A 27,854-nucleotide genomic window follows, 5' to 3' on the forward strand; every position below is an offset into this window, starting at 1 on the left:
GGATAGGCATATGTATCTTTAGACACTTATCTAAAGCTACCTTATGTATAGCCATGTGTATGTTGCGTGAGATGAATAGCTGGTAGTGGGACGGTAAGAATAGGAGATACTCTCTGTCCGTCTCCCTACACCTGTCTCGTATCGAATAGAGTAAAGGCCGATCATGCTTATGTGTGTGTGTGTGTGTGTGCATAATATATATATATATATATATATATATATATATATATATATATATATATATATATATATACACATATATATTCTAAGACATTACACATACTAAGGTAGTAAGAATGGAGCAAAACCGGAAACATGCTGGATGACATTTCAAATGACGTTGAGACGAATTTAAGTGTTAGTTGTTCTGTGCATAAACAAACAGAATGTGATACCACAATAGGATGTGTCCATGATCTGATATGAAAATGTATAATTTTAGGTAAGTAAATTGTAGCCCCTGTTAATTATTGTTTTTTTTAATTCAATCTCATATAAAGTAAAAAATGTTACCTTAAAAATTGTTATCGCAATAATCTGTGGCCAGTCTCCAGGAGTAAGGATTCTAATAATATCGTCACGTTTTCAGACAATAAAGGTTGATATTGCCATGCTGCAAGATGAAGCATTTTCCAAGAGGCAGTATGATTATGAGCAACATTTTCAAGTATTTTGCGTTTTAACTTAGCTTCCTTGTGATATGCTTCATATATGGTTTCTGCTACATTACCTTAATTTTAATACAAATAAATGTCTTGTGAATATATATTCATAGTGTTATGTCACAATACTATGAAATATAATATAATAATCTAATGAAATCATAACTAAAATTTCTTGTTATTATTTATATCTGTATTAAATCTGTATTTATCTGTATTTAAAAAGCTTGTTCTTTACCAAATTTGTTTGTTGGCCATGTTATAAATAATTTATCTGAAGTTTTCTGTAAAGTTGCTACAGCTTTCAGCTGATGTTTGATTCGATCCAAATTTCTAACTTTGTCATCCTATAAAATAGAATTCCTTTCAATTGTCAATATAAAAAAATTTATATAATTGCAGAAAGAAGTAGAACTAAAGAATTAGCTGACACATTCATGAAAGAAGCCACAAAGGATATTAAATAATGCAGTGTTAAAATATTTGAAGAAAGTGCTAACCAGACTATCGCAAATACTTTCTAAATTGTCACACAAATCTTGTAAAGTCCTGGAATAATAATTTTTGGTTTGTTTCTCTTGAGTTATAGTTTTTATACAAGTTATTCCTTGAAGATGAAGAGTATTCCATTGTTGTATATTTGCATGGATATCTGCAGCTAAATCACGTACATGACGTGCTATTCCTGTCAAATTTTTCCCGTGATATGAATTAGGTGACGACAATTCTGTAATAAATTATTTATTTTGATACAGCCCTGATTGAAACTCTTATACTAAATATCTTTATATAGAGATACTTAATATTTATAAATTTAATAATGACTTACTAACTGGAGAAAATATTCTCTTTGAGGATGTTGTAAGGTTACAACCATCCTCTTTTACACTTTTCATTTTTATACGTATATCTAATAAGAATTCGTGCGAAAAGTAAATGCTTTTTAGCTTCTTAGCTTTATGTTACATTACATTTTTACTTTTGTCACTAAAGTATTTATCAGCCCGCAAGATGTAAGAAAAATTATAGAAACGTGTGTATCTTGATGTCCCATGCGCACCCGAAAAAGTTAGGTCAAGTTAACCTAACCTAACCTTTATGTTTCATATGCACTTCTACACTTTTTATACTTAAAACAGCACAAATATAGTGTGTCCTCTTAGTAAGATAAGATAAAAAGAATAATAACGTATAAAAGTGTAGAAAAGACATTAGATAAATTTTTTTCACAGGAACGTTGTGTAAAGCGGCAAATTTAATTTAACAATAAAAAATGATAATACGATGACCATGAACAAATACGAAAATTACTTCTACTTTCTTGCGTGGCCATGTGCTATTGTTTATTCGGCATATCAATTTTATTCCTCGAGTAATTGTAAGAATTAACAGGTAAAAATATAATAATGTACTAATGCTTATAATCGCATAGCGGTTTTTTACTTTAAGATTTCGACAACTATTATGATGCCTACGGCGATTTCGATTCAGGATGGACTTGGATAAGCAGAAAAAAGGATATTTCTGATCAAGAGTGGCGTATATGGCTGATGTTGCTCAGCAGACTGGTGCCATGTACTTTTATACATCATTTTGTCAGCAGAATTATCAAAATTAACAATAATAATAATATGGTATAGTAAACTTGTATATGATTTTAAAAATGTTATATAGATATGTAAATTATATATGATTTTAGAAAGAAGTGTGTAATATATGTTATCTTTCAGATATTGTATTGTTGGTACATCCTCGCATCTGCAATGTTCCTTTATTACTATTTGGGCATATTAGGTTTCTTATGTATATTGTTACAACCTGTATTTCTGCACATATTAACGTGTATGTGTACCAAAAATATAGCATGGTGTATACATGTATTCTGTCTATTTATAATACATGTGTTAAAAACACCAGATGGTACTTTTCAAAGCTGGTTAAGATTCAGCGATGAAGAGCATTTTATTTTGACACTCACAATGTGTTGGATACATTTAAGAATTATTAGCCATAATATGGACAACATTGATGAACAATTAAGTGGCATAAATAAGTTTATTCAGAGATTGGCCTATTGTTTGTATCTACCTACATTATTTTTAGGGCCGCTTATATTATATCATGAATTTGTGGAGTCGGTATGTATAATTTGCTGTTATGTCAGACATGTTTAAAGTTAAACAGTTTGATAATATTTTATAGTAAATAATGTCATATTTTAGGTTAATCAGCCATATCAATATTGGAATTATAGAAAACTGCAAACTTTTGCATTAAACTTTATTAGATACATGTTCTGGATATACTTTACTGAATTTTTATTACACTTTCTTTACATAAATGCAATACAATACCATCCACAGGTAATATGTTCAAAATATATTTTAATTTAAATATATTATTTATTTTATTACATTTATATTGAATATAATGTTGCATTTTTTATAGGTTGTGCAAGACTTGAATTCTTGGGCATTATATGGTTTAGGATATTGCATGGGACAATTTTTTTTAAATAAATATGTCGTAGTTTATGGAATTTGCGGCACTTTATGTGAATTGGACGACATAAAAGCACCACCAAAACCCAAATGCATAGGTAGAATTCATTTATACTCAGACATGTGGAAACATTTCGATCGAGGATTTTATACATTTCTCGTAAGGTATATATATATATATATATATATATATATAAATTACATGTCCCAATTGTATTTTGTATCTAAATTTATTTTAATTTGTATAAAAATGCAATTCTATACACATGCAATTTTCCTACAATAAACAAATTTTTTGTACTGTTTTATATACATTATATTTATACTATTTTATCTACATATAAAAATCATAAATTTTCATGTTTTTACAGATATATTTATCTTCCGATTCAGAAGTCTCATGTGTGCTTTGGAAAACTGTTTGCATCATTTTTATGTTTCTCATTTGTCCTTATATGGCATGGAATACAAATGAATATTTTTATTTGGACATTACTTAATTTTATAGGAGTAGTAATCGAAAGTGTAGGAGTGTCAATTGGTAAAAGCACACAATATCGCAAAATACAAAATATGTATTTATCTACAATGAATACTAGAAGGTTCCATTGCATATTAGCAAGCCCTCTTTTAGCTATGTCAGCTATATCAAATTTTTATTTTTTTGGAGGGCAAGAAATTGGAAATATTTTTGTACATAACATATTATACGGCAAGTCTTTTATGTATATATTATATTTCATGTAACATGTAAAAGAATATCTGCTATAAATACTATAGATGATTTTAGAACTAATATTAACATTTTTATATCGTTTGTGTATAAATATGTTAATTGTACAAATGACTTAATATTAGAACTTCTGTGATACTGAAGTTAATATTAACACGTTAACTTTTATTTGCAGGATCTTGGAAAGTTTTATTTGTTCTGCTTTCTTTTCTTTATTGCTGCTGTCAACTTTCTGTACATATTAAAAATTGGGAGTTGCAACGTGTTAAAGGATAAAATTTTTATTTTCGTGAGTTAAAATACATGAATTCCATGTTTTGTTGGTAACATGTTCATGAGAGATATTAACTTATATCCATAATGTTCTAAGACATATTCATTCAGAGATATTAAATGTAAAAAGGAGATTATATAGTATAATGGAGTATGAAATGTGTATATAAAAGCAGTTTATGCTGAAATATTTTTAGAAATTTATTTGTAAGTACAAAACATGTAGAAAAATATGTTGTGTAAACAAACTTATTGTAACTTACAATATTATGATATTTGCGTTGAATTAAGACTGACTATATAAACGTGATACACAAGTATATATTTTTTATAGAGATTATATAAAGACTTCTACTCACTTTATAATCTATTCGTGTGATACTATAAGTCATATAGGCATTTAATTTTATTAGTCACCATATTTGTGTAACCATTTATATGTCTATATAGATATATATAGATAGGTACATGTATATGTATGTACATAAATACCTAAATATGGATTCCTATTTATCATGTTTTTTTATTTTTTATAAAAATTTATGTAAGGCACGTTTTATATTTTATAGTAATATGAAAATGTTCCTGGACATATAATCTATCTTGTTCATTAATATCTTTAAAGTGTGTATTATATATACGCACCGAATTTATTATTTCACAATTACTATTAAGAATGTAATAGTTATTACATTTAATCGTATCTTTTTATGACATAGTGTATCGATATGTTTGTACACATAGTCAAACAATTATATATCGATGTTATAAGAAGTTATGAAAATAATGTTATATTACAGATGCAACAAAGTTAAATATATATGGTAACCATATGTTGGTACGTTAAATTTTTTTATTGCGTCTTATATGAATATAGGATATATTGCAAAATAATCTTATTAATCACATACATAAATGCGACATTATAAAGAATAGATTTACATCTTGTTCATATTAACAAGAACGCGTAAAAAAAGAACATTTAGAAACTCATAAATGAAATGGAAATTATAGCTTTTAGCTTATATTTGCATCAGTAAAACTAAATTCATAAAAATATATAGATATCCGATCGTTTAAACTCATTAAATAAATGAATCCGTAATCAAAAAGAAAATGTAGGAAAGCTATGACACTCCGCGTAATACACACTGTACATTTTGCATAGAAAAATCCATGTTACTTGAAATAAAAATTGTGTTCAACAATTCAATTTTCTTTTTAAATGAAACGATCACAGTAATTTATAAATACTTTTGTCTCTTAAATAAGTATCTTTATTTTTAAACATAATTTGTTCATTTAAATAGAGTAAAATACGATTATTCGGAAAATCTATAATCATGTATGGTTATATTTTATACGCAATTTATTTATAAAAAATAATATATAATATTAAGCGGAAAACTAAATTTTCTTGGAAGACGACTTATATAAATACATAAGAATTTATTGAAAATCTTTATAAATGCATTTAGGTTTTCATATATTTTAAATTATTTTGACTTGTTAATTTTTATAATCTTTTCTTAATATATATTAAAAAAAAAATTATTTATATCCCTAACAGCACAGATGTCCAGGCGACATCCAGAGTACATCCTGAGAAAATCCTGAGGACATTTGTTCATCCTCAGGAGATCTTATGCTGTCTGGATATATATTTTGCCATTTCTTCGTTTCAATAACTTCAAAATTTTGAAATAATTAAATTAAGTAAAGTCAATTTAATTGTTATAAGGATAAAGTATAATAACGTATTTATAATATTCACGTACAATCTAGCTAAAGAAATTGAAAAATTTCATATAAAAAGAAAAATTATCCTGATTTATGAATGAAAATATACATTTGATATATGCAATATACTTAGATTTGGCACGTCAATACCATATCTTTCAGATTATTAATAGATGTAAATTAAGAGAATACTTTTCATAATAAACAAACGAAACTATTAATAAATACAAATTTACTTTTTAAATATGCCAGGAATGAAACGACAGATAATTTACAATTTTTACTCTTAAACAATTTCTTGTTAAACAAACTTTGAAAGTATAATAAATGCAAATAATTGATGTATGAGTTAATCGCATAATAATTCGAAGTAATATATTCTAAAAGTTGTTAAAATAAGTTCATACATAATATATAAAATGAGTAAATGCTTTCACTATCAGTTTTCGTTACTCACAGGTATAACCTCATGTATAATACGTCATATTGTGTGAGATGTATTCTTATTAGTCTATTTCACGTTTTCTTGAATTTAGCTAATTATGTTTCATAGCAAAAAACGCAGAGACAACCGTTCAATTTTTTTTTTCTTTGAATATTTACACAAGTGAGAGAACATGACATTTTTTTGACATGATCTTTTAGCATCACTATATGTTAAAATAATTATTGTATGTGTTTTAGTTAATCAATTATACCTCTGCCAACATTACTACGTTAGTATAAAATATATCCTGTAATAGCGTGATTAAATATTAACTAACAAATCAAACTCTTTTTAAATATATTACTGTACAATTATTGTTACTTACACTTGTGCAGTGTCTATCTGTTTATACTCTTGACAGTAATATTACCTTTGTCAATTTGTAGAATTCCATTCTGTAAACTATCGTTGGATACAAGCAAAATTGCATTTTGTTTATCAGATTGCTCTATATTGATTGTTTGTATGTCGCCGTTTAAGACTTTAATTTGCTTGCAGTTATCTACTTTTCCTTTCAACTGGTTGTGCTGATCGCAATATAAATTTATTTGATGCAGAGGTATGTTTATACATTTATTTTGTGCAATTATATCGTCCAATGTTCCAGTACGGAGATATAAGTACTGCATATTTTCCTGTTTTGCGATTTCTTTGTTTGCCGCAACAGGATCTTTCGAAGAAACATTCAGCTTTTCTATATTTAACGTTTTAGTAACAATAGATTCAGACTCGCTTACATGTCTATCTTGCTGTAATATTATATCTTGGTTTTGCGAAACAATATCTCCTTTAACTTTATTGAATGTTTGTAAGATGCTAACATTCGAACTTTGTGCGGATTGCAAATAAATTTCGTTTTTCGCACATCCTTCAGTCTCGATATCGAAATTATTAGCATATTTGTCGGATCCTTCACTAACAGTATCGTTTTGTGCGATAATAATTTGTGTGTTATATTTTTCATTGTTTATCTGATCAATTTCGTTGGAATTTGTACCTTCCATTTCTTCTATTTTTAAATGCATATAGGTCGTGGGTTCTTCTTGCATACCATTGTTGTATAGTATCTTATGATAACTGTCTTGTTCTTTTGAGGATTCTATATTTACTTCATGCTGTGTTATATTTTTGTCTCCTCTTTCTTTCAAAGTTTCACTGTTACAATTTATCTCAGTATATGATTGTGTTACTTCGCTGCAATCGTAAACTTTTTTCTGATCTTCATAATTATGCTGATAAGCGACATGATTTTCCTCATTATTAGCCGCTTCTAAATTATCGTAAAAAGAATTTTTCAGAAGTAACAGATCATCTTGTACATCGTTTATATAATCCATTTTAATATTGCTATCATCTCTCTCAGAGTATTTACAATCTATATTTATTTCAGTCTCCGTACCGTCAGTCTTATTCAACTGAGATTCTGTACAAATCTCAAAATTTTCAATGCATTTATCAACAACTTGTATCGTACCTTTCGTTTCCCAATTTCTGTCAATGTCATCAATATTCTCTTTCAGAACATACTCCTCTATAATTTGAGCTCCATTGTGCTGATTATTGAAATTTATGATCGCGCTGGACGAAACACAATCAGCGTTCGTTGTGGTCTCTGCAGCGCAATCTTTCCTTCTTCGATTCGTCCGAATTTTTTGAAAGTCTTCCTCGGGAAGATGCAAAAGTTCACCAGTGGTCGTAAGAATTTTCCCATGCCGTGTTTTCAAATGACGCTTGTAAGTGTTTCTCGTTTTAAATCTAATAGAACATATACATAATGGTACAAAAAGAATTCGTTGGTAATGAACTCTCTCTCTCTCTTTCTCTAACATTTTGTAATTTTTATTTATACTGTACTTATACTGAAACTAAATTTGATTGGGTTTTCTTATGTATTTCATTATGTTTGCAAAAAATAATGTAAAATATTCCTACCGTTGTCCGCAGTCTTCGCATCCGAACGGTGCTTCGCCGGTATGTCTACGCTGATGCTCCTTGAAGTGAGATGGATGTCTGAATTTTTTCCCGCAATCCGTGCATGTGAAACGTGTTTGATTTTGATGAATCAACATGTGGTACTTCAAGCTATGTCTCCTTGTAAAAACTGCTCTACATATTCGACATTCGTACGGTTTTATTCCAGCATGACTTCGATAATGAGACACCAAAGTTGTAGGCGCTGTGAAAGTACGAGGCGGGTCGCAAATCCGACATTGAAGATTGCTCCCTGTAGGATTGCCCTTCTTCTTGATACGTTCCATATACGCCAATGCCATTTCCCTTTCTTCCTTGCTCGTGCCAATGAATTTGGCTTTTCCTTTTGGCTTGGTTGTTGTAGATACTTCTGTGTTTCTGACTAGACTTTCGTTTGACCACGATAAGCCTGTATATAAATACAATGTTTAGTACTTGACAATAAATATGCTTGAACATGTGGTAATATAAGACTATATTATTAACGCAGTTTACTATCTAGATATTATTTAAACAGACCTGGTGAACAAAGAGGATTATTTTGACATTTTGCATCTTCTGATAATTTCTGGTTAACATGAGAATATTCTTCCATATGTACACTATCAGTGCCAACAACCATTAATACAATCTAAAATGAAATACAAACTTGTAAAATTATATAATTTTTCCTACAATGTTTATTTTAAGATAGATATATCTCAATTACATGTCATTGTAGTTAAATTTTATTAACAGATCAATACTAACATTTTCTTCTCTTGTTGTATTCTCAAGAACATTATTAAGAGATGACATCTCTTTCCTATTGGACATTTTATCATCTAAACGTTCAAAATAACTATGATCGCCGAGAACTTTAAAATCCATTTGCTCAGAACTCTTTAATTCGGGATTATGCATATCCTTATTTTCTGTCTTCTGAAAACATTTCTGTTTCTCAATCTCTTTAATATTAATATCATTAAGAAGTATTTTTCGTAAATAATTTGTCGATTTTTCCAATATCACATCTTTGTTTTCCTTATTTAATGTTTCTTGAGGTTTCTTTGTCTGTTGCACCCGACTTTTCTTATTCTGTAGATTTGTTTTTAAATTCTTGTGATTTACACTCCTTGCTGTGAATGTATCATCTACAAAAGCATAAAGGAAAATATCTCTTTACAAATCTCTTCTCAAATACAACATAATTTACTAAATATAAGATATATCAAAATTCTTATGTTATTTATAAATTTTTTTTTAATCAATTTGTAATTAAATTTCAAGTTGAAACGTGAAAAATAATATGAAGGAAACATCTTATAAAATTCTTGTTATGAAAAAACTAGCTTGTTATGAAAAAATTAGCAAATAGGTAAATAGGTGTAAACAAAGAAAGCAGTAATTGCATTAGAAATATAAAAATAGAACAAAATTATAAATATTTACGTACAGGCCACTTTGTCTGTTTTGAAATATTCTAAATGTTCCTCTAAATGATTCTTAATAGATGTCCTTGCCTTTACTTCATTAGCAAAACTGGTATATTTCTGTTGGCATTCAGGCACTAATGCACAAGTATAAGAATAAAGCCTTTTGAGTTCGTCGCTTGTAAAAATAGTAAACTGCTTAACAAGATGGGAAACAGACATAGATAAAAGTTGAGGTACTGTGAAGTATAATTCTTTCCGTTTCATATTAGTTGTTTTAGGTTTGCATTGACAGTCGACACGATTTGCATTCGACGCTAGCAGTGAATTAATACGCTTCTTTTCTGAATGTAGAGTTTGAGATGCAACTTCAGCAAGCATATCCAATAATGCTGATGGACTGTCTCTACCTATAGTATCTATAACAATATTTAGAACAATTAATATTTATGAGTTCAATTGCTTTTATGCATTCTTAATTTAATATTAACTACTTATTAACTATAAGAAAATTAATTTTTTAAGAAAAAAATATGAAATGTTTATATAATGAAGAAAACATTTTTATAAAATTTAATGTTAAATTTGGCAAAATATTAAGTAAAATTTCAATTTTTATTCATCAAGAGCAGTTTTTCACTTTTTTATTTCATATCATTAAAAAAATCTATATATAAAGAAATATTTGAATTTTCCAATATATATCTATGTCAAAATGATAATAAATCATCTATCAGTGATCAAAATATTTTTATATTTACATTTCTGTATGATTAATAAAATTAAGACAATCAGTTTGTTATGGTTCATTATGAAGAATCAATATGATCTCTACACTCGTATATAAAGTTGTTTTAGTTTAATAGCAGACGCCACATAAGGACGCCCAGCAGACGGTTTTTCAATTTACTGTCTATCCAAGTAAAATACGCGCAATTTTCCCGTCTGGGCAATAGCGATTCGAGAATAATACATTTAAAATTTAACGCAATCAAAGTGAAATTACCTCCATTGTACGAATTTGACGCATGTTGAAGATTTGTTTTGGTGTTCATGATGGCATTCGCGTTCGCGGCGTATCTACATTCCTCCGTCTCCTACGAACAACAGGTTCCCCGTTCGTCGGCCGATTCTTCTTTCTTGTCAATTGTCACATTGCTGCCAACATATAAATATGGATGTAAAAAGCGACGCGCAGCCACAAGGTGTTTTTCCCTATATAACGTATTTTCTTGGTTAAGTTCCGAAATTCATTGCTAGTGCTATTTTATAGTATACGTGACATGAACGGGAGCGGTGCACTTGGACACGGTGCATTTGGACACAGCCAATCACAGCACCGTATGATTAGAGACATTTGTAGGGTCCCTTGGAACAGCGACTTGTGATTGGACTGTGTCCAATTGCCCCGTGTCCAACTGATATACACCCGACATGAACTATAGCATTTCAGTACTAGCAGTGAATTTCGGAACGTAGCCTTTATTGGATATTTTAACCCGTATTCTGAGTTCTCTTTTAACGATAAATAAGTCTCTCATAGCCTCAAAGTGACTCATAGCCAATCAGAAAGCTTATAAACCATTTTTAGAGACTCATTTAAAAGAGAACTTCGAATACTATATATCCTAAAATTCATCAAAACAAATGGTCTGTTCTTTTTTGAAGAACTTTCTAAATTAGTGTATACTAGTGCAATAAATTAGAATAAAACAAAATATTCTTCACTTCACTTATTTCACTTTAACTTATCGTACTAGTGTATACTAGTTTAGGAAGCTGTTTAAAAAAGAATAGAATTATAGAAAAATAATCAATCGTGATTGATCAATTTCTTACGGCTTGAAGGCAAATCACACTAGCGATTGGCGATTGACGATTGACAATTAAAGATTAGATTTTAACGAATCAACAAGCTTCAGCCTTGGCTTGCTTTGTTCCAATTGGTCAAGTTCCAATCTTCAATCGTCAATCATCTATCGTCAATCGTTAGTGTGATTTGGCCTTAAAGCTTACTACACCTATTGTAAATCAGACTTAAAGGCGGTTTATGATTCCTGTAATCCGTTAACTTATGCCAGAACCATAAAAATTGATCAATTACAGTCGATTATTCTTCTATAATTCGACTATAATTGGTTAATTTTTTACGGTTCTGGCATAAATTAACGGATTACGGCCATCATAAACCGGACTTTATACCTGTTCACTGAGCGTTTAGTTAATTCTCGCATCTGATTGGCATATTCTTTTAGACCTAAAATAATACACCAATCAAATGCAAAAGCTCATTGAGCGCTCAGTGAGCGATTATGGTACTGATGGCCGTTTCTACCAACTTTGGTTAACTTAACCGGTTTGTCCTTCCAACAAAATTGACCAATCGCATCTGTTAATTCTGACAAAGAGAAATGTGATTGGTCAATTCCGTTGAAATAACTAACCGGTTAAGTTTAACAAAGTTGGTAGAAACGGGCATGAATCCTATAAATGGCACTAAATTTAAAGTCGCAGTCAACGTGCATAGACAAAGCTACATCAGTCACCTAATCCGGTTTCTTGCGATCACGTATATGACTATTTCTCGGATTTGTAAAAGAAATATCATTAGTATCGTAAAAAAGCAAGCTGATATTGCTTCTTTCTTAGTTAAGAAGAACGAACTTGTAAGTTAATGAGCCAAGTGCCAGTAAACGCAATTAGACGTAATTAGACTATGTAATTATTAATTGTATCTGAATTAAAAAAATTGTTTTATATACAAAACTTGTATGATATATATTTAAGAAACAGATTAACAATTAAACATTTCTAATTTTTATGAATTACAAAATTATCTGTACGAGCACTTACAATTTGGGAGCTGTTGTCTCTATGAAAATGTTTATATTTTTTATACTTTTATAGCATCTACTTTTCGCAAAGAAGAAGACTTTACTATGCCACCAAAGCGTACTGCAAAAGCAAAGGTATAAATGTATATAAGATTAATTTATTTTCTGAATACATATAAATGAATATATTATTGTAGTATATTTTACTTTATATATTTAAATATGATAAAAATATTGTGTTATAAATATATTAAAAAATATTAATTTTTCTGTATACAAAATATACAGAAAATAACTATAACATTTTTAAATTTAATGAACACAGTATTATTTATGATACTTTGCAGTATATGAAAAAAGATATATTAATTTTTCTTCATATTAGGCTGATTCCTCTAAAGCTAAATCTGAAAAAAAGATAGATGTAAAAGAAACTTCAAAAAAAAAGCGAGTAACTGATGCAAGTGATGAACCTGCATCAAAGAAGGCAAAAACTGAATCAAAGGAATCCAAGAAAACGAATAATGAAACCAAACCAGTTGCTATAAAGAAAGGAAAGGATGAACCCAAACAGATACTGAATAAAACCGATACAAATTTGAATGAGATAGATTTTGATTGTATGAAGTCAAATGAAGAAGGAAAAAAATACAATTTAAAAATTTGCACTTGGAATGTTTCTGGAATCAGAGCTGTTATTAAAGTATGTTGGTTTTTCGTAATCTATTTATTAAACTTATAATAATTTTATCTATTACAATATTTAAGTAATATGTATTTTTACTTAGAAAAATGGAATAGATTACATTGCAAAGGAAGATGCAGATATTGTAGCTTTGCAAGAAACAAAATGTGATAAAGATAAAATGCCAGATGAAATTAAACTATCTGGATATCATCATTATTTTCTTGACAGTAAGATATTTTTACAGATCTATATTGTATGAATAATGTTATTAATAGATATTTCTTAATAGGTAAAAAATCAGGTTATTGTGGAGTTGCTTTGTTTTGTAAGGAAAAGCCAATTTCTGTGAAATATGGTTTAAACAACTCTGAACTTGACAGTGAGGGGAGAATGATTGTTGCAGAATTTCCAGAATTTTTCATAGTCAATATTTGTAAGTTATATATTAATAAGTAACTCAAGAGATAATATTGTATTTATACTATTCTGTAACAGTTTACATTTTTGTAAAAAATTTATTAAATTTATTAAAAATTTATTATTCTATAATTTGGGAAATTAGATATATTCCAGAATCTTATGTGATGTAGACATGAATTTTTATATATATTTCTGAGAGATATAACAATAAAATATGAAATATAATACAATAGATGTACCAAATGCTGGACAGAAACTAGTGACACTACCAAAACGATTGGAATGGAACAAGATATTTAAGAAATATATTGAAGAATTGGATCAAAAGAAACCTGTTATTATATGTGGTGATATGAATGTGGCTCATCAAGAAATAGGTGCTATTATTGTTAATTTTAATTTCATATTCTTAAATTTCTACTGTTTAGATAAAATAATAATGATCACTATACAATAAAAAAAAGTAAATTGCAATTATTTTTTTTTCTAGATTTAAAAAATCCAAAAACTAATGCTAAAAATGCTGGATTTACCAAAGAAGAACGAGATGGTATGACTGACTTTTTAGCTGCTGGATTTATAGATACATTTAGGGCATTATATCCTGATACGGAAGGCGCGTATACATTCTGGTCATATTTCGCCAATTCGCGCAATAAAGATATTGGATGGTAAGTATTATTTTTATTAAAACTGTTTTATACATAGAGCATAAAGACAGACTAAATATTCGGATAATACTAGATTTATAATTTTTCAATTATAACTTATTCTTACGCATATATAATAATGTGCAAAAAAATAGTTTACATCATTCATAAAAAATTTTTGGCATATAGGAGACTTGACTATTTCTTGGTATCAGAACGGATCAAGAATAAAGTATGCGATAATATTATAAGGAAGCAGGTGTATGGCAGTGATCATTGCCCTGTAATACTTTATGCTAATTTGTAATGAATATTGGATTATGTTCTATGATGCACAGAGATGTCATAGTAGAAACTCTTCTTACAAATGGAAGCATTAATATGCAAATAATTACTTTTTTATCGTGTGTATGTATTTGATTCATATATTTTAATACTATGTAAGATGTTTTACAAAATATATCCATCATAATTTAATATTGATCAGGTAAGATGAACTTAATAGGCTTATTTTACATGTTGTAACATAATAAATATTTTACTATAATCCTAATCAGTTTGTGTTTTAGGTCTTTGTTTCTTACATAGATCTTGTATTATGGCTGTAGACTTCTACTACTTCCATAAAAATGAAGGTAACAAGATGGTTAAAAAATCATTATAAATCTTGAAGTCTTCACACACTTTTCAGGCTTATTAAATTTATAATTTTTATATTCTTATTTATTTCTAAGACATCTAGTTAAATGAAAAGTGACGACTATCCAATTTTCGATTCAGGTTTTACACGGAGCAATAATTTCTATGAAAAATTTAATACATGCACAAAGAAAAAACTTTTAATTTCTTTTTCACTAGTTAGTGAACGTCGTATGTCGATTCCTTCGCCTATTATGAGCGATCAAAGTTAAAATACAATTTTTGCTTCAACATTAAATAACTTTGAAGGAAAAAAAATCACAAAATTTGCGAGTATATAAATTAAAGGGGAAGATTCATGTTGTCGAGTAACGTGAATTTTGTTTATTCATAATTTTTACTTTACGCGATACAACTCGACAAATTATAAAAATTTTAATGTTTGACGAATTTTAATTTATATACATTCGTATAATTCTATACAAATTATTTAAATTTTATATCCAAAAATATATTTCGAAAGCAGAGACTTCAAATTGCAAAATGTCTTTCGAGTCACCTTATTATTTTGGTGGATGTTATAAACCATTAAATTTTATTTATTATTCATGTTTAGTAAAAAAAGGTCTAATATGTAGCTGAGTCGTATTATAATTTATTTGGAGTAAGAGTTCCACTTGACCATGAACGTCATTCTCTATCCTTGTTTCTCACTAGATATTAAACAAAAACAAAATGACGTCCTGCGTCGACGCGATCGTTGGGTAGAATTGGTCAAAACCTAACCTAATAACAACAGTCGAAACTGGAAGAGGCAAATAAATATTTTTATGTGTATGTCAGTGTAATGATGTTCAGTAATAAAAAAAACAGTATACCTCCAAGACCGCTTTTACCAAGTCAAGAACATATGTTGGAAGATCTCAATAATGCTGTTGTGGATGATTCTGCGTTTAAAATCATAAGTAAATATGCGATATCTTTTTCTTTTTAGATTAAAATAAATCTACTAATAAATTCATTTTAATCATATTTAGGAAGATGTAATATATAAGAAAATTGTGTCGTTTTATTTAATTATATACTCAAAAATTTCTCTTTAAAGATTTTAGCATAATACTTTTTTATTACTTAACCTTAGAGATTTAATATAAGTTTTTAAATTGATTTGTTTGGTAAACATATTTTTTCTATCTGGATATTACTGAATGATATACTCATTAATATAATTTCAGATGATTTATGTATAAAGGAATCTTATGGTTTATCAAGCACTAATAATTCTGATGACATATATAAGAAAGTCAAAGCTTATTTAAATACTAAACAGCAATTGAGGCAATTGGAATGTACTTTGAAGAAAGAAGAACAGCAATTGCAGACAAATAACGAGGAAATAAGGAAATTAGCAGATGATATTAGAAAGCAGGCTGAAGCTGCTCTAATAACATATGAATAATAAATATATTAATATTATCTTGGATGTCATTTTATATCTTTGAAATTATATATATAATTCCATATAGCAAATGTTCACTAAATATCCTAAGAATGTTTTAAGAATATTCAAATATTCTTAGGATATTTATTGAACATTTATGCTGCATGGGATCTCAAAATTTTACTCAACTGATTTTTAATTTAAATATTTCACTATTCCTTGTAAAGCTATAGAACTTTTAGAGTAAATAATATTGTTATAAATATATGTATAAATATTTATTAAAAATAAATTTATCTTATTATTTATATTATATGATTAAAAGAACATATTCTATGGTACAAGGTATTATTAAATAATAGAGTATCACTGTATACAGTGTATAATAAATATTTAATGACAAAATAATTTTTTGATAATTTTTTTCTGTTCTCAACATTGATATGTTGGTGTACCAAATGGTTGATACACGAATTATTTAATGATACAGAACATTTTGTAAAGCTATCAACAAAATTTATGACAAGGCACAATAACAACTTAACATCTAGCACTACTTATTGAAACATGATATTACATTTATAATTGATCACATTTATCACACGGCAAATGTTGTATATTATAAAGATGGAATGATTTTCTCTGTTACCTTTTGTGTAAAAACTTATGAATTACTTATTATAGTTTTATATACAGAGTAGCTCAGTTAATAGGGACCATCCAATTATCTTGATTAGTTAAAGAATCATCAAAAATTCTTTTAAGTAAAAGTTTGTTGTGATAACTGGATTGGATAAAGAGAATTGTACATATTTAATCTATTTTTTTTAGTTCACCTTATATGATGAAAAAACTATACTTTCCCAAAGTCTGAATTTACACGTAAATTTGAAAAATTTACACATCTCATAAATAATTCTCTACAACTCTTTGAGCGATAAAGATTGCAAAGTGCCACTTGTTTAAAAGTAGTTCTATATATAATTGTTCCGTATACAATAAAAATACATTTGTGTTATTGTTAGTGATACTTATACTTAAATACTGTCGCGCATAACCATTCCATAAAATTATCTTACTGTCTTTTGAAATAGCTTGCATAGAGATTGAATAAGGTTTCTACAATAATTTAACAGATAATAATCTAATCATATCTCTGTATATGTGCGACATATCAAAGATTGTAAATTAACTGGATCAGTAATCACATATATGCTGTATATCAAAAAATATAAATGATAAAAAATATATATATATATACTCTTATAAAATCTTGTAATAATTTTTGTTTAAGTAGATATTCTAAAGAAAATGTGTAAAAGAACGAAAAATTTGTGACGCAATATCAGAGGATGTTCTATATAAACTATATATATAAAAATCATTATAATTAAAGAACTAATTAATTCTATCTATGTAACAGTATTTTTGTTTTGACATATAGCTCGTCCGTCTACAGGTAAATTTAATTCTAAACGCAAACTAATACTGTTACACGATCATGTAACAGGGCAGAAACTACTAAACTTTTAATGGGACACATTTGGTACCATATCAAATCGAATTACAGGTTCGTTAAGGTAGGCACACCATGTAAAACCTGGTGGATACCCTGAAAAAGTTAAGTTTGTTAGTATATAGTAATAATAATAAAAAACAAATAAAATAACAATAATAATAAAATACAAATGTAATACATTCTATTATATATAATTCACTTATCACATATTTTTTATGAAAAGTATATTGTTATAGATTAGAATAAAGATAGTATAAAGATATAATATAAATATAATATCTAAAAAAATTTACAATTGAACATATGACAATATTTAAGTCTTACTTTCTTCAGACTGAAATATAGAAGTTTGAAGAGTGCCGCATAGTACAGCATTTAATTAAGGGACAAATCTGTCTGAAATTAAATAAAAATCGATTTTCTATATGATATTATATCTTTTCCTTTAAGTTAAAAGAAAATTTTGAAAATGCAAACGTAGGATCACAGCCAACTACTCGTCTGAAAATTTTAATTTACAAGCAAATTTACATCAAATTATATGTTTTCAATTTGGCAAATTCTAGTAAGTTAGTAAAATTTTCTTTCTGTTTCTTATAAGTGTTATTAGATGCACAAACAGCCACAAATGCGATAGAAGCTACCAGGCGATAGAAGAAAGAGTCTTTTGCCGAATTATTACAAAATTCATCAAATAACAATAATAAAATTTCTTTATTGAAATATGAGAAATAGAAGGACTGATTAATAAATTGGATGTATATAGTTACACCAAAAATAATGAGCTATTATTACAAAATAAAAGTTAATTCTCCTTTACCTATGTGAAATGCAATTAGGTTTAATAGTTTATTAGGGTTTGAAAAATGTAGCCAAACTTCAAAATATGCTATTATATAACACATAAGACATATAAGTTTTAACACATAAAACACAAAATTTTATATGTTCTTGTTTAGGATGTTAAAATTATTTTTATTTGTTATTTAACTCATTAGATGTGTAATACTTACATGATATTAAAGATTATCTTTTTATGTGCTGATAATGTGCGGATGAGGTAATATACCGAGACTCATCATCTTCCGTCCGGCTGCATGCAAGTAATCCCTCAAAATTAGTGTGTTAGTTACATACGATGGGCATTACGCAAGAGTTAGTACGAAGTTTGAAATTCTATAAGCTACAAAAAGAAGAAACATTACATTCAATATTCATTTTACTGTATTACACAGAAACACAACATGATAAAAAATAGACATATGTAATATATCTTTATTCCATAACATTTTTAACAACCATATAAAAGTGTTATACATTTTGTATATAAAAATCGTCGATTCTCTGTACAATTACAGTTTTCTCTTTTTTTTGCAATAAGGATGGAATAAGTATTCTGTATACATAATATATATGTATATGTGTGTATATATATATATATATATATATATATATATATAAAATATATATATATATATATATAAAAGTATATATGTTACATATTAACTACAGCACTTATATCTATGCCAATTTTTTAGGACGGACATAATTGATATGCAACTTCAAACCTCGTATAATATCGATTACATTTAAAATCACTAATAGTGATGTTAACTACTAAACTGTATTACTAATTTTGTTTTTATAACAATATCTTACAGTTTAATGGATTATTCCATACAATATTTATTTCCGATAATATTTTCATTATAATCAGTAATACTACATATGAACGATTACATTAAAGAAAATAAAGTAATATATCCATATATGTAGCAACGTTATATGCATACTTGTATGTATTGCAATACTCTTAATTTTCTTAGCTTCTAAAGAAATTCAAATACTTTTCTCAGATATGCGCAGTTAATAGTTACTTATTGTCTTTTTGGGTATGTTATTCTTTTAATTAAAAAAAATACATATTTAATAAGAAAATTTATAATATTCAAATAATATATATAATATCTGTGCGTAATATACTGATATATCTTGTGTCTACAAAACAAATAGTATACTACTTTTCTCTCTTTCTCTTTAATTGGTTTTTTTTAAATAATGTTATATATAATTTATATATTTATGGTAAACATAATGGTAAAGATTAAAATATGTCTGTCTCTTAAATTCAGAAGTAGCAGTAAAGTAGACACAAACGGCACCGAAGATGCTATTCTTTATTTAATCATACTACTACTCCATAAGAGAGAGACTTACAAATCCTGATAATAGCAATAATACATCTAAGTAATATATATTAATAACGTGTTTAAATACAATCGCGCAGATTGCATATATCTTAAAATCAGAAGACAAAAATAGATATTATATACCTTCCAAAATGGTGAACAATCTCATTTAATTTAAATTGACATATTTTTAACAATATCTTAATATTGTCACATTCTAAGACGAATTAATAACTAAAGATTTAAGCAGAGATTCTTTTTTACTTTCAGAATTTGTATAATCTCAAAAGTGTGATGAAATAATTGAAATGAAATAATTGATACAAAATAATACAATGATATAATGATATAGTGTATATGATGAAACATGTTGCTTTAAAAGATTCATCAATATCTAAGCCATAATAGCGTGAATAAATTTTCAAGAATGTAATGATAGATAAGCGAAGCTGAATATAAATGATAATGTGAATATGTATATAATACATAAAAAGCAGTCATATATATATATATATATATATATATATATATATATATATATATATATATGAGATTACAAATAAAAAATATACTATAAGAAATATATCTCTGTGTTGCATTAAGTATCTTGTGTTAAATGCATCATGAATATATTAATTTTTCAATATATTGTTAATTAGCATGTGGAATGTAACATAACACAATTTCTACTTGTAATAATCACTGCATCAACAAATTTTACTCAGAAGAAAATTTGTATATTTTATTAACAAAAATAATGACAGTAATACGATTACCTCATTTATCTGATTAACTAATAAGTAAGTAATCTGTTAAGAGTTTGACAATAGATTGATGACAATAGATTGGTGACAGATTGAGTAGCATCTATCAATAGATCCATAGTTATCTGTGTCTGCAATTTGCTGTTGCTTTATAGAGAGAGCCTAATCTAACAGCAGTTGACGGCAGAAAACGAACGGAATCTACAGTATTTCTATTTAAAAACATCAGAACGACAGATTCTGCTCGATTTCTGCCGTCAGTCTGTCATCATATTCTGTCATGAAATCCTGTTGTATTTCTACCAATAAATAGCTGACAAAGTTTGTTGCAGGCACTACATAAAATCTGCTTTTGCAGGTTTGACTACCTGGATGATTACATTTTTGATAAATTTTAATGCTAAAATTTCTCATTGTTAATATTTTTCTTTTTTCATGTCTATAATTATCCCGTTTTATCGCGAAACTACTATATAACAACAAAATATATTAGTACAACTACTGAAAATATAACATCAATGATCATCTCTAGACTTTATCACCATAACTATTCATTACGTTAAAAAATTACAATTTTGAGAATACGCAAATTGAATAAGCTATCGTGTAATACATGATGATTTAAACACATGATATTATGTTTGTCGAAGACATCAGGAACACGTAGTTTTCATTAGGATTTCTATTGTAAGAAATTCTAAAATTCTCTTTGATAAATCATATCAAGAAAATTCCATTTGGCAGTCATCTAGAGGTGAAGTCTGGCATTATAAAGAATTTGCGTAACGTCAACTTGCCTCTGGGCTTGTGTTTGAGATGGTCCTCAATGAATTGACAGGGGCAACGGGCGGAGACACAATGACGCGGTGGAACAGACAGACCTGTGACGCCTCTGTCGCGTTCCTGTGAGTCTATAACCAGATCAAGTCTGCGACGCACAAAGTGACGTGCCCAACGAGACGCATACCTCAGCAACAGCAACTCCGCCCGTTCCTGTCAACACACACCATCATCATTCAATAGCTCCCATAGGCTTGACGTGATAATGATAAGTGTATCTTTTTGAAAGCAATCACGGTAAACAAACAATACTTTAGATAACTCGCAACTTTTATCGGCTATAATAACGATTTAACTTATGTGAAATTACAATAACGAGATCTTATAAATAACATATAATTTTGTGTGTAAATTATGTAATATAATGGGAATTAGTTATGCTATTATATCTAAAAAATTGGATGATGTCATGAAAAATTATAGCATGTTTATAAAATTTATGATGCTCATTATTAATTAAAAGACATATGTTCACCATTTCAGAGGTATGTCTTTTAAAATATTCTTTATACAATGTCAATAATATATTTGTGATTAAGATTATAATTAAAAATAATTGTAAAAATTTTAAGAATTTCTTTAATATGCAAGAATTTAACGATAGTTCCCGAAATATATAAGAACATAAAGCATGATTTTTAAGAATGTGTTAATAGGCTTATATATATAAAATTTATCGATATCATATAAGTAATACGGAAGTAAATGATTGTAACCCACACAACATGTATGTCTCAAAGATATACGATATATGTGGGAAAATTTTTGATTAAAATTAAACAATATAAGAATAAAGGTCAATAAGAGTCAATTACATATCTATGCACATTATACATATAATTGACTATTGTTCTTTATTTTTATATAAAAAATACTCTTTTTTAATGGAATTATGTATATATAATAGATTGTCAAAGTAAAGATTATCATATTATTTAGATTATCTTTAGTTTATTAAGTACCAAGGCCATATTTATATCAGATTTAATACTAAGTTAGAATTTATTTTCAATAAATGTGGAATGAATCAAACACGAGCTTCCACTTGAAAGTGGAAAACTATCAATAAACTATATTAGCAAACATGATTAAAATTGAAATTTAATAAGTGATATAGTTTTGATGCCGTAAATACAGAAATTATTTCTGTATTTATTTATCAGATAAAAATATGATAATTAAGGCACATTTTTACCATATCTATAACATGGTTTACCATGTCTATAACATGGAAAATTGAAATTGGCAAAATATAAATATATACTATATAATATAAATTATTAAAATAAATTATACTAATACAATATAAGTTATACCAATAAATTATATCAAATAGTATAAATTATGCCAATTTTAACCAGTGCATGTAATTGAGAGTATTTATCATGTCATACTATATAATTATTTGTATACTTTAATATTCCTTTAATATAAAGCAAAGTATTAAGTACATTTAAAACAATTAAACAGATTAAATAGATATAAATGACACAAGATTTATAAACGTAATTTTCAAGAAATTATAAATACGATAATAGGAAAAAATGATCGAGATATAAAAAAGCAACTGCGTCAATATATCTGCTAGTGTATTGAAAAGCTTCAATCACATTCACTAGCAATTCGAATGTATAAAATGTCTTTAAAACTTTTTAACGTAACGAAGCCTGATTTAAAGCTTATATTTTTTTATATGCATTTATATTATATATTGTGCGATTTAGTTGTATATATATACTTTAAAAAATGGCCATTTTTATAAATATAAATTATAGTTAACTTTCTAAACTACGTGCAATAATATAAGTCATAATTTGATAAAATTAACCAGCAGTTTTCTTTTAAAGCTGCTTTTTTTAAATGTCCAACTTACTACACACCCGTAAATGTGTAAAGATTTTTCTTATATATTTTTAAAAACCCTATATATATTGTTCTGCATTTAGAGCACATTGAAAAAAAGTTGCTATATGTTGTTATAACAACATAAAATAAGAGCATCATTAATTATATAACTTCTGTGCGTAAACACACACATATGCAATAAAATTTATATAAATCTGTTTATATAAACTTCTTTTTGAGATATAGAACAATACTCTTTTTAAATGCCTCTATCTCTCAGAAAGCTACTCCATCTAGGACAAAAGTCTCGGCCCTGAACGCGTGGCTTATTACGTAACCATTCCTCTATATATTGACATGGACACAGAGCGGATGCTAAGTGACGAGGCGAAGAAGGATTTCCACCCTCTTCGTCAACTGTCCAATCCAAACGTCGACGTAAGTAATCCTTCGCCCAACGTTGCACATAACGGCAGAATACTTGTTCGTTCTTACCCTAGTAGATTGCAATGTAATATATAATAAATGTTTAATACAACTTATCGCAGTCGATAACACGACAAATTTAGCACATCGATCGATATTTTATAGAAGAATAGATATTGTGGAAATCATAGTTGCGAATCGTGTTTAATAGGCCACACGCGGGGATATTTTTCCTCATCTACACCATTATACTTTCTGTATTTAAAACAAGATGAATAAATGTTTACGCTTTGTAGAAAGAAGAAAGCACTAACCATCAACTGTGTAACGAAAAAGGATAAACCTAAATTCACAATTTTTGCATTACTTTGCACATTGATACTTACGAATAGCGGAACAATAGTGTTCTGTTTTTACCTTCTTAATATTTCAGCCAAAATAAAATATGCATATATAAAAAATCTTATATATTAAAAATAAGTTATAAATGAAATTAAAAAAAAATTAAAGAATCAAAATAATAAAGGAAGAGAAATTTTGGAACTATAATATTAAATATATAAAAAAACATATGATGAGATAACAAAGGAGAACATATTAGGGAACAGTTTACCTGTTTACGAGATATTCTCGTAGTAGTGCTGCCTTGTATAACAATGTCACTGTCATCAATATCCATACGCTGTTGTAATTCTCGTTGTCGACTTAATTCGCTCGCGTCATCAGCACCACCGATTACTCTACCTTCCCGTTCTTCTCTTTCTATAACTTCCTGTAGCTTTTTCTGTTGTAAATAAAATCATTATATTATTTTCGTGGGTATGTGTTTGCACAATTATATAATTAATTGTCAAACTACTCCAAATTATCTTCATTTTGAAAACACAATTCTGGCACACAAATATTATTAAATTTAATTTTCGTATATTGCAATGCATAGGAACATGTATGTGTATACACATGCGTGTATGTACATGCATACAGTATTACTTTTTGTCTCATCACATTATTACTATTCAAAAGAAAATAAAATCGACTGAAAAAATATGAACTGAAATTAGGACTCGAACAAATGATTCGATCGAGAATTGTAAATAGTACTTACAACACAGTCGGCAGTATCAAAGTATATAAAACACAGATTGACTTTGTGGCATGAGATCTTCCCTCTATCGTCCAATCCCAGTAATATTTTATGCCTCAATAAATGTTTATTAACTTGAGCCATACATTTTTCGAGATTATGATTGAGCTTTATCTTGATGAACATACAAACAAATATTGCAGCTGCATTCAGGACCAACCACATGACACCAAATCCAAATAAAGTAAGACCAGTCACTCCAGAGAATAGCAGACCGAGTAATACAACAAAGGCGATGAATATCCAAAGGACAAGAATCCTCTTGTAGCATACATTATACATGTTAAAACGTACGTCGTTTACAAGTAATTCCATTATGTGAACATAATCTTCCACTGTGAGCTGCAATATATATCTGTTATATTAGAATATTGATAACTTTCTTTTAAATAGATTAAAAAAGTAAAATTAAAGTAAGATATTTCTACTCTGGAAGTATTTTAATTTAATATTTCAAATTATACCTTGTAACTCTCTTCAAACATCAAACTTTCTATTAAGTATGAAATTGAAAATTTATATCCAATCAAATATTTATATGCACGCAGAAGAAAAATTATACACTACATTTCTGTCTGTCATCAATTACATATTTATCAAGCATATATTAATAATTGTTGAGGAAGAATACTATATCATTATATAATATGTTAAAATATATAATTGAAAATTACACACCGTTAGTCCCTGTGCCATTAATTCTTCTGGCACTAATTCTGGTCTAAATCTGGCTGGAGTAATCCATGGCCATCTGGTATTTACTGGTAAAAGGGTAACAATAGTATCACCATTCGCAAAACCCTGTCTGATGTTTCCAATAGACGTATTGATAACATTGCTCGATGTGCTTCTACCATTAGACGTATCTCTTAGATCAATAGTTTTTAAAGAAGCACTTTTGGCTTCAGCTGCTCTAACATCAGGTGATAATTTAAGATCTGGAGTATCGGACGTGATAGATCGGTTTAAACCTGATCTATCTAAATTAATCTGGACGGATTCAGTTGCTATCACAGCACCTCTATACTCATTAGTTTCCTTATCATTAATATCAGGCTGCTCAATACTTTTATTAATCTTGTCAACTTGCACTGTTACTGACTCAGGTTGTATTACAGCTGGTGTGCCGCTGTTAGTTTTCCTCTCCACATCAGTAGTTTCCTTTGGACCTGGCTCTTCCTCAAATTGGACCCAATTTTTTGTTTTCATAGCTACACCAGAAGGACTAGCTGCTGCTGCTGTTGCATTATCAATTGTGTCTTCAGAATTCATGACTACAATAACAATAAACGAATCAAGGATGTTATGTGATTTGTATCAAACCATAAAAAATAACTGTATTATATAAGCTTCTTTGTCAACTTCTAGCGATTAACAATTATTGACAAAACATATTTTGGCATTTAATGTTAAATTGCACAAGACCTATAATTCCGCAAAGGCCATTGTCGCATATATTCTCAACCCTTAATTAGTTCGTTATCAACACATAACTAGACAGTAACATTCATCGCGATACTGCATATGTACTGATTTGTTCGCTTAAAATTAGGGAGTGTCCGGACATGAAATCGAAGGCGCGAAGATGTCATCGACATCATCATCGCAAAGTGTCTCGACGTGAAAGCAAATTAATGAGAATTCCATGTATTTAACGAATGATCCAGATCGAACGATATACAAGAAAATCGCGTACTGTGCCACAGTACCAACGCGTAAAACGTACAAACTTGCTAGATCGTTGAAGCAGGATGACGAATTGACGCGCGTCCGTGTAATTTGGATTTTCATGAAGCGCGCCCAAATAGGAACCAGCAGCAATGATAACAACAATTGCGATAAGGTATGCGCGGTAAAAAAATGACGAGAAAACAAGTGGAATCGCGCACATACCTGCTGTGATACGGCGTGTCTCATACCCGCGAGCCCGAAAGGTGTACAATGTACGAAATCAAGGTGTATGACATGGGACACGACGGGTAGAGGTGGGACGTCAGCGGTAGGACACGCTGAGGTGGGGTCGAGAGTTGTGCACGATGAAGGCAGGCACGAACTTCCACACATATGCATGTACAATCAGGTGTATTAATGTTGTCCGGCGCATCCACGCTTACATAAAGATCTCACGTCATACGACCCGTCAGTTCTTCCCGTTCTTTTGCGAAACAAAGCGACCGGAACGTATTGTTAGTCGTGTGAACGAGAAACTATGTTTCTTGCATATTACCGGGAGAATTTTCACGGCCGAGTGCGGGCACACCGGACAATATTAATACACCCGATTGCGCATACCGCATATATGTCGTATACACACCTGTGCGTGCACGTATATACACACACGTGACTGTGCGCTATAATTTATTTATTGCGAGTACGATTTGTGTATGCTTTTTTTTACAATTACATAAAGATTAGATCGCTCATATATACGCATCATGTGGTCGCGGTTTTTAATCAGTTATTTTATTTGAAAAAAATTTGTACGCGATTAGGATAAACCTAACAAAAGATTATTTCACCTGTTCATCGTTTGTGACTTTTACTTGACTGTATATGACGTGTATAAATGTGTGTGTATACATGTATAGCAGCATTCTAATTATATTTACGATCTTGTGTTAGAGAGAGAGAGAGAGAGAGAGAGAGAGAGAGAGAGAGAGAGAGAGAGAGAGAGAG

The 27,854-nt window shown here is 28.6% G+C and overlaps 6 protein-coding genes and 1 long non-coding RNA gene across 19 annotated transcripts in view; 4 read left to right on the forward strand and 3 right to left on the reverse strand.

The window, feature by feature from the left end:
• Nucleotides 1–276: 276 nt before the first annotated feature.
• LOC116844613 (cyclin-dependent kinase 2-interacting protein) lies at nt 277–1,643 on the reverse strand. The gene is made up of 5 exons (XM_032816396.1): nt 1,492–1,643; nt 1,163–1,389; nt 901–1,009; nt 514–730; nt 277–417 (listed from the first exon to the last, which is right to left on the reverse strand). The coding sequence occupies exons 1-4, from the start codon at nt 1,556–1,558 to the stop codon at nt 525–527; spliced, it is 609 nt and encodes a 202-aa protein (XP_032672287.1). The 5' UTR covers nt 1,559–1,643; the 3' UTR covers nt 277–417; nt 514–524.
• Nucleotides 1,236–4,678, forward strand: LOC116844608 (protein-cysteine N-palmitoyltransferase Rasp). Of its 6 annotated transcripts, none has more exons than XM_032816384.1 (8): nt 1,236–1,377; nt 1,895–2,040; nt 2,112–2,296; nt 2,393–2,800; nt 2,885–3,025; nt 3,111–3,328; nt 3,535–3,875; nt 4,072–4,678. In XM_032816384.1, exons 2-8 carry the CDS (start codon nt 1,947–1,949, stop codon nt 4,170–4,172), a joined length of 1,488 nt encoding a protein of 495 aa, XP_032672275.1. In that variant the 5' UTR covers nt 1,236–1,377; nt 1,895–1,946; the 3' UTR covers nt 4,173–4,678. The 6 variants fall into 6 exon arrangements, with proteins under 6 accessions (XP_032672275.1, XP_032672277.1, XP_032672276.1 ...); XM_032816386.1 differs by lacking the exon at nt 1,236–1,377 and adding an exon at nt 1,751–1,824; XM_032816385.1 differs by lacking the exon at nt 1,236–1,377 and having other exon boundaries at nt 1,778–2,040.
• A 1,198-nt stretch (nt 4,679–5,876) lies between these two features.
• Nucleotides 5,877–10,929, reverse strand: LOC116844606. Its single transcript, XM_032816380.1, has 6 exons — nt 10,786–10,929; nt 9,803–10,198; nt 9,118–9,500; nt 8,887–8,998; nt 8,329–8,776; nt 5,877–8,151 (listed from the first exon to the last, which is right to left on the reverse strand). The coding sequence occupies exons 1-6, from the start codon at nt 10,832–10,834 to the stop codon at nt 6,735–6,737; spliced, it is 2,805 nt and encodes a 934-aa protein (XP_032672271.1). The 5' UTR covers nt 10,835–10,929; the 3' UTR covers nt 5,877–6,734.
• Nucleotides 10,930–12,274: 1,345 nt separating this feature from the next.
• Nucleotides 12,275–14,924, forward strand: LOC116844619 (exodeoxyribonuclease-like). The gene is made up of 8 exons (XM_032816423.1): nt 12,275–12,445; nt 12,687–12,748; nt 12,999–13,316; nt 13,402–13,528; nt 13,591–13,734; nt 13,955–14,098; nt 14,212–14,392; nt 14,561–14,924. Exons 2-8 carry the CDS (start codon nt 12,719–12,721, stop codon nt 14,676–14,678), a joined length of 1,062 nt encoding a protein of 353 aa, XP_032672314.1. The 5' UTR covers nt 12,275–12,445; nt 12,687–12,718; the 3' UTR covers nt 14,679–14,924.
• On the forward strand, nt 14,728–16,764 carry LOC116844624. The gene is made up of 4 exons (XM_032816429.1): nt 14,728–14,779; nt 14,941–15,006; nt 15,728–15,975; nt 16,246–16,764. Exons 3-4 carry the CDS (start codon nt 15,858–15,860, stop codon nt 16,467–16,469), a joined length of 342 nt encoding a protein of 113 aa, XP_032672320.1. The 5' UTR covers nt 14,728–14,779; nt 14,941–15,006; nt 15,728–15,857; the 3' UTR covers nt 16,470–16,764.
• A 61-nt stretch (nt 16,765–16,825) lies between these two features.
• LOC116844618 (transmembrane protein 268) overlaps nt 16,826–27,854 on the reverse strand; it is an 11,570-nt gene continuing 541 nt past the window's right edge. The window contains exons 1-7 of one of the 8 annotated variants that reach the window (XR_004378107.1): nt 27,072–27,460; nt 25,857–26,452; nt 25,140–25,520; nt 24,648–24,818; nt 21,721–21,916; nt 18,295–18,366; nt 16,826–18,063 (exon numbers count right to left, since the gene is read on the reverse strand). Coding sequence is in view for 7 of the 8 variants with exons in the window: in XM_032816416.1 (XP_032672307.1) it covers nt 17,981–18,063; nt 21,721–21,916; nt 24,648–24,818; nt 25,140–25,520; nt 25,857–26,450 (1,425 nt within the window). In the remaining variant the exon portion in view is untranslated. Of the gene's footprint in view, nt 18,064–18,294; nt 18,367–18,983; nt 19,154–21,720; nt 21,917–21,997; nt 24,105–24,647; nt 24,819–25,139; nt 25,521–25,856; nt 26,453–26,904; nt 26,952–27,071; nt 27,464–27,854 lie in introns of those variants that run through there. The other 7 variants (XM_032816419.1, XM_032816420.1, XM_032816416.1 and 4 more) reach the window with 7 other exon arrangements.
• LOC116844626 lies at nt 21,874–25,468 on the forward strand. The gene is made up of 3 exons (XR_004378108.1): nt 21,874–22,000; nt 23,889–24,046; nt 25,322–25,468. It is a non-coding gene; the product is annotated as an uncharacterized LOC116844626 (long non-coding RNA).

Source organism: Odontomachus brunneus, unplaced genomic scaffold (genome assembly GCF_010583005.1).
Source record: "Odontomachus brunneus isolate Ranch 3 - 2012 unplaced genomic scaffold, Obru_v1 Obru_scaffold_044, whole genome shotgun sequence".
In the NCBI taxonomy this organism is placed as follows: domain Eukaryota; kingdom Metazoa; phylum Arthropoda; class Insecta; order Hymenoptera; family Formicidae; genus Odontomachus; species Odontomachus brunneus.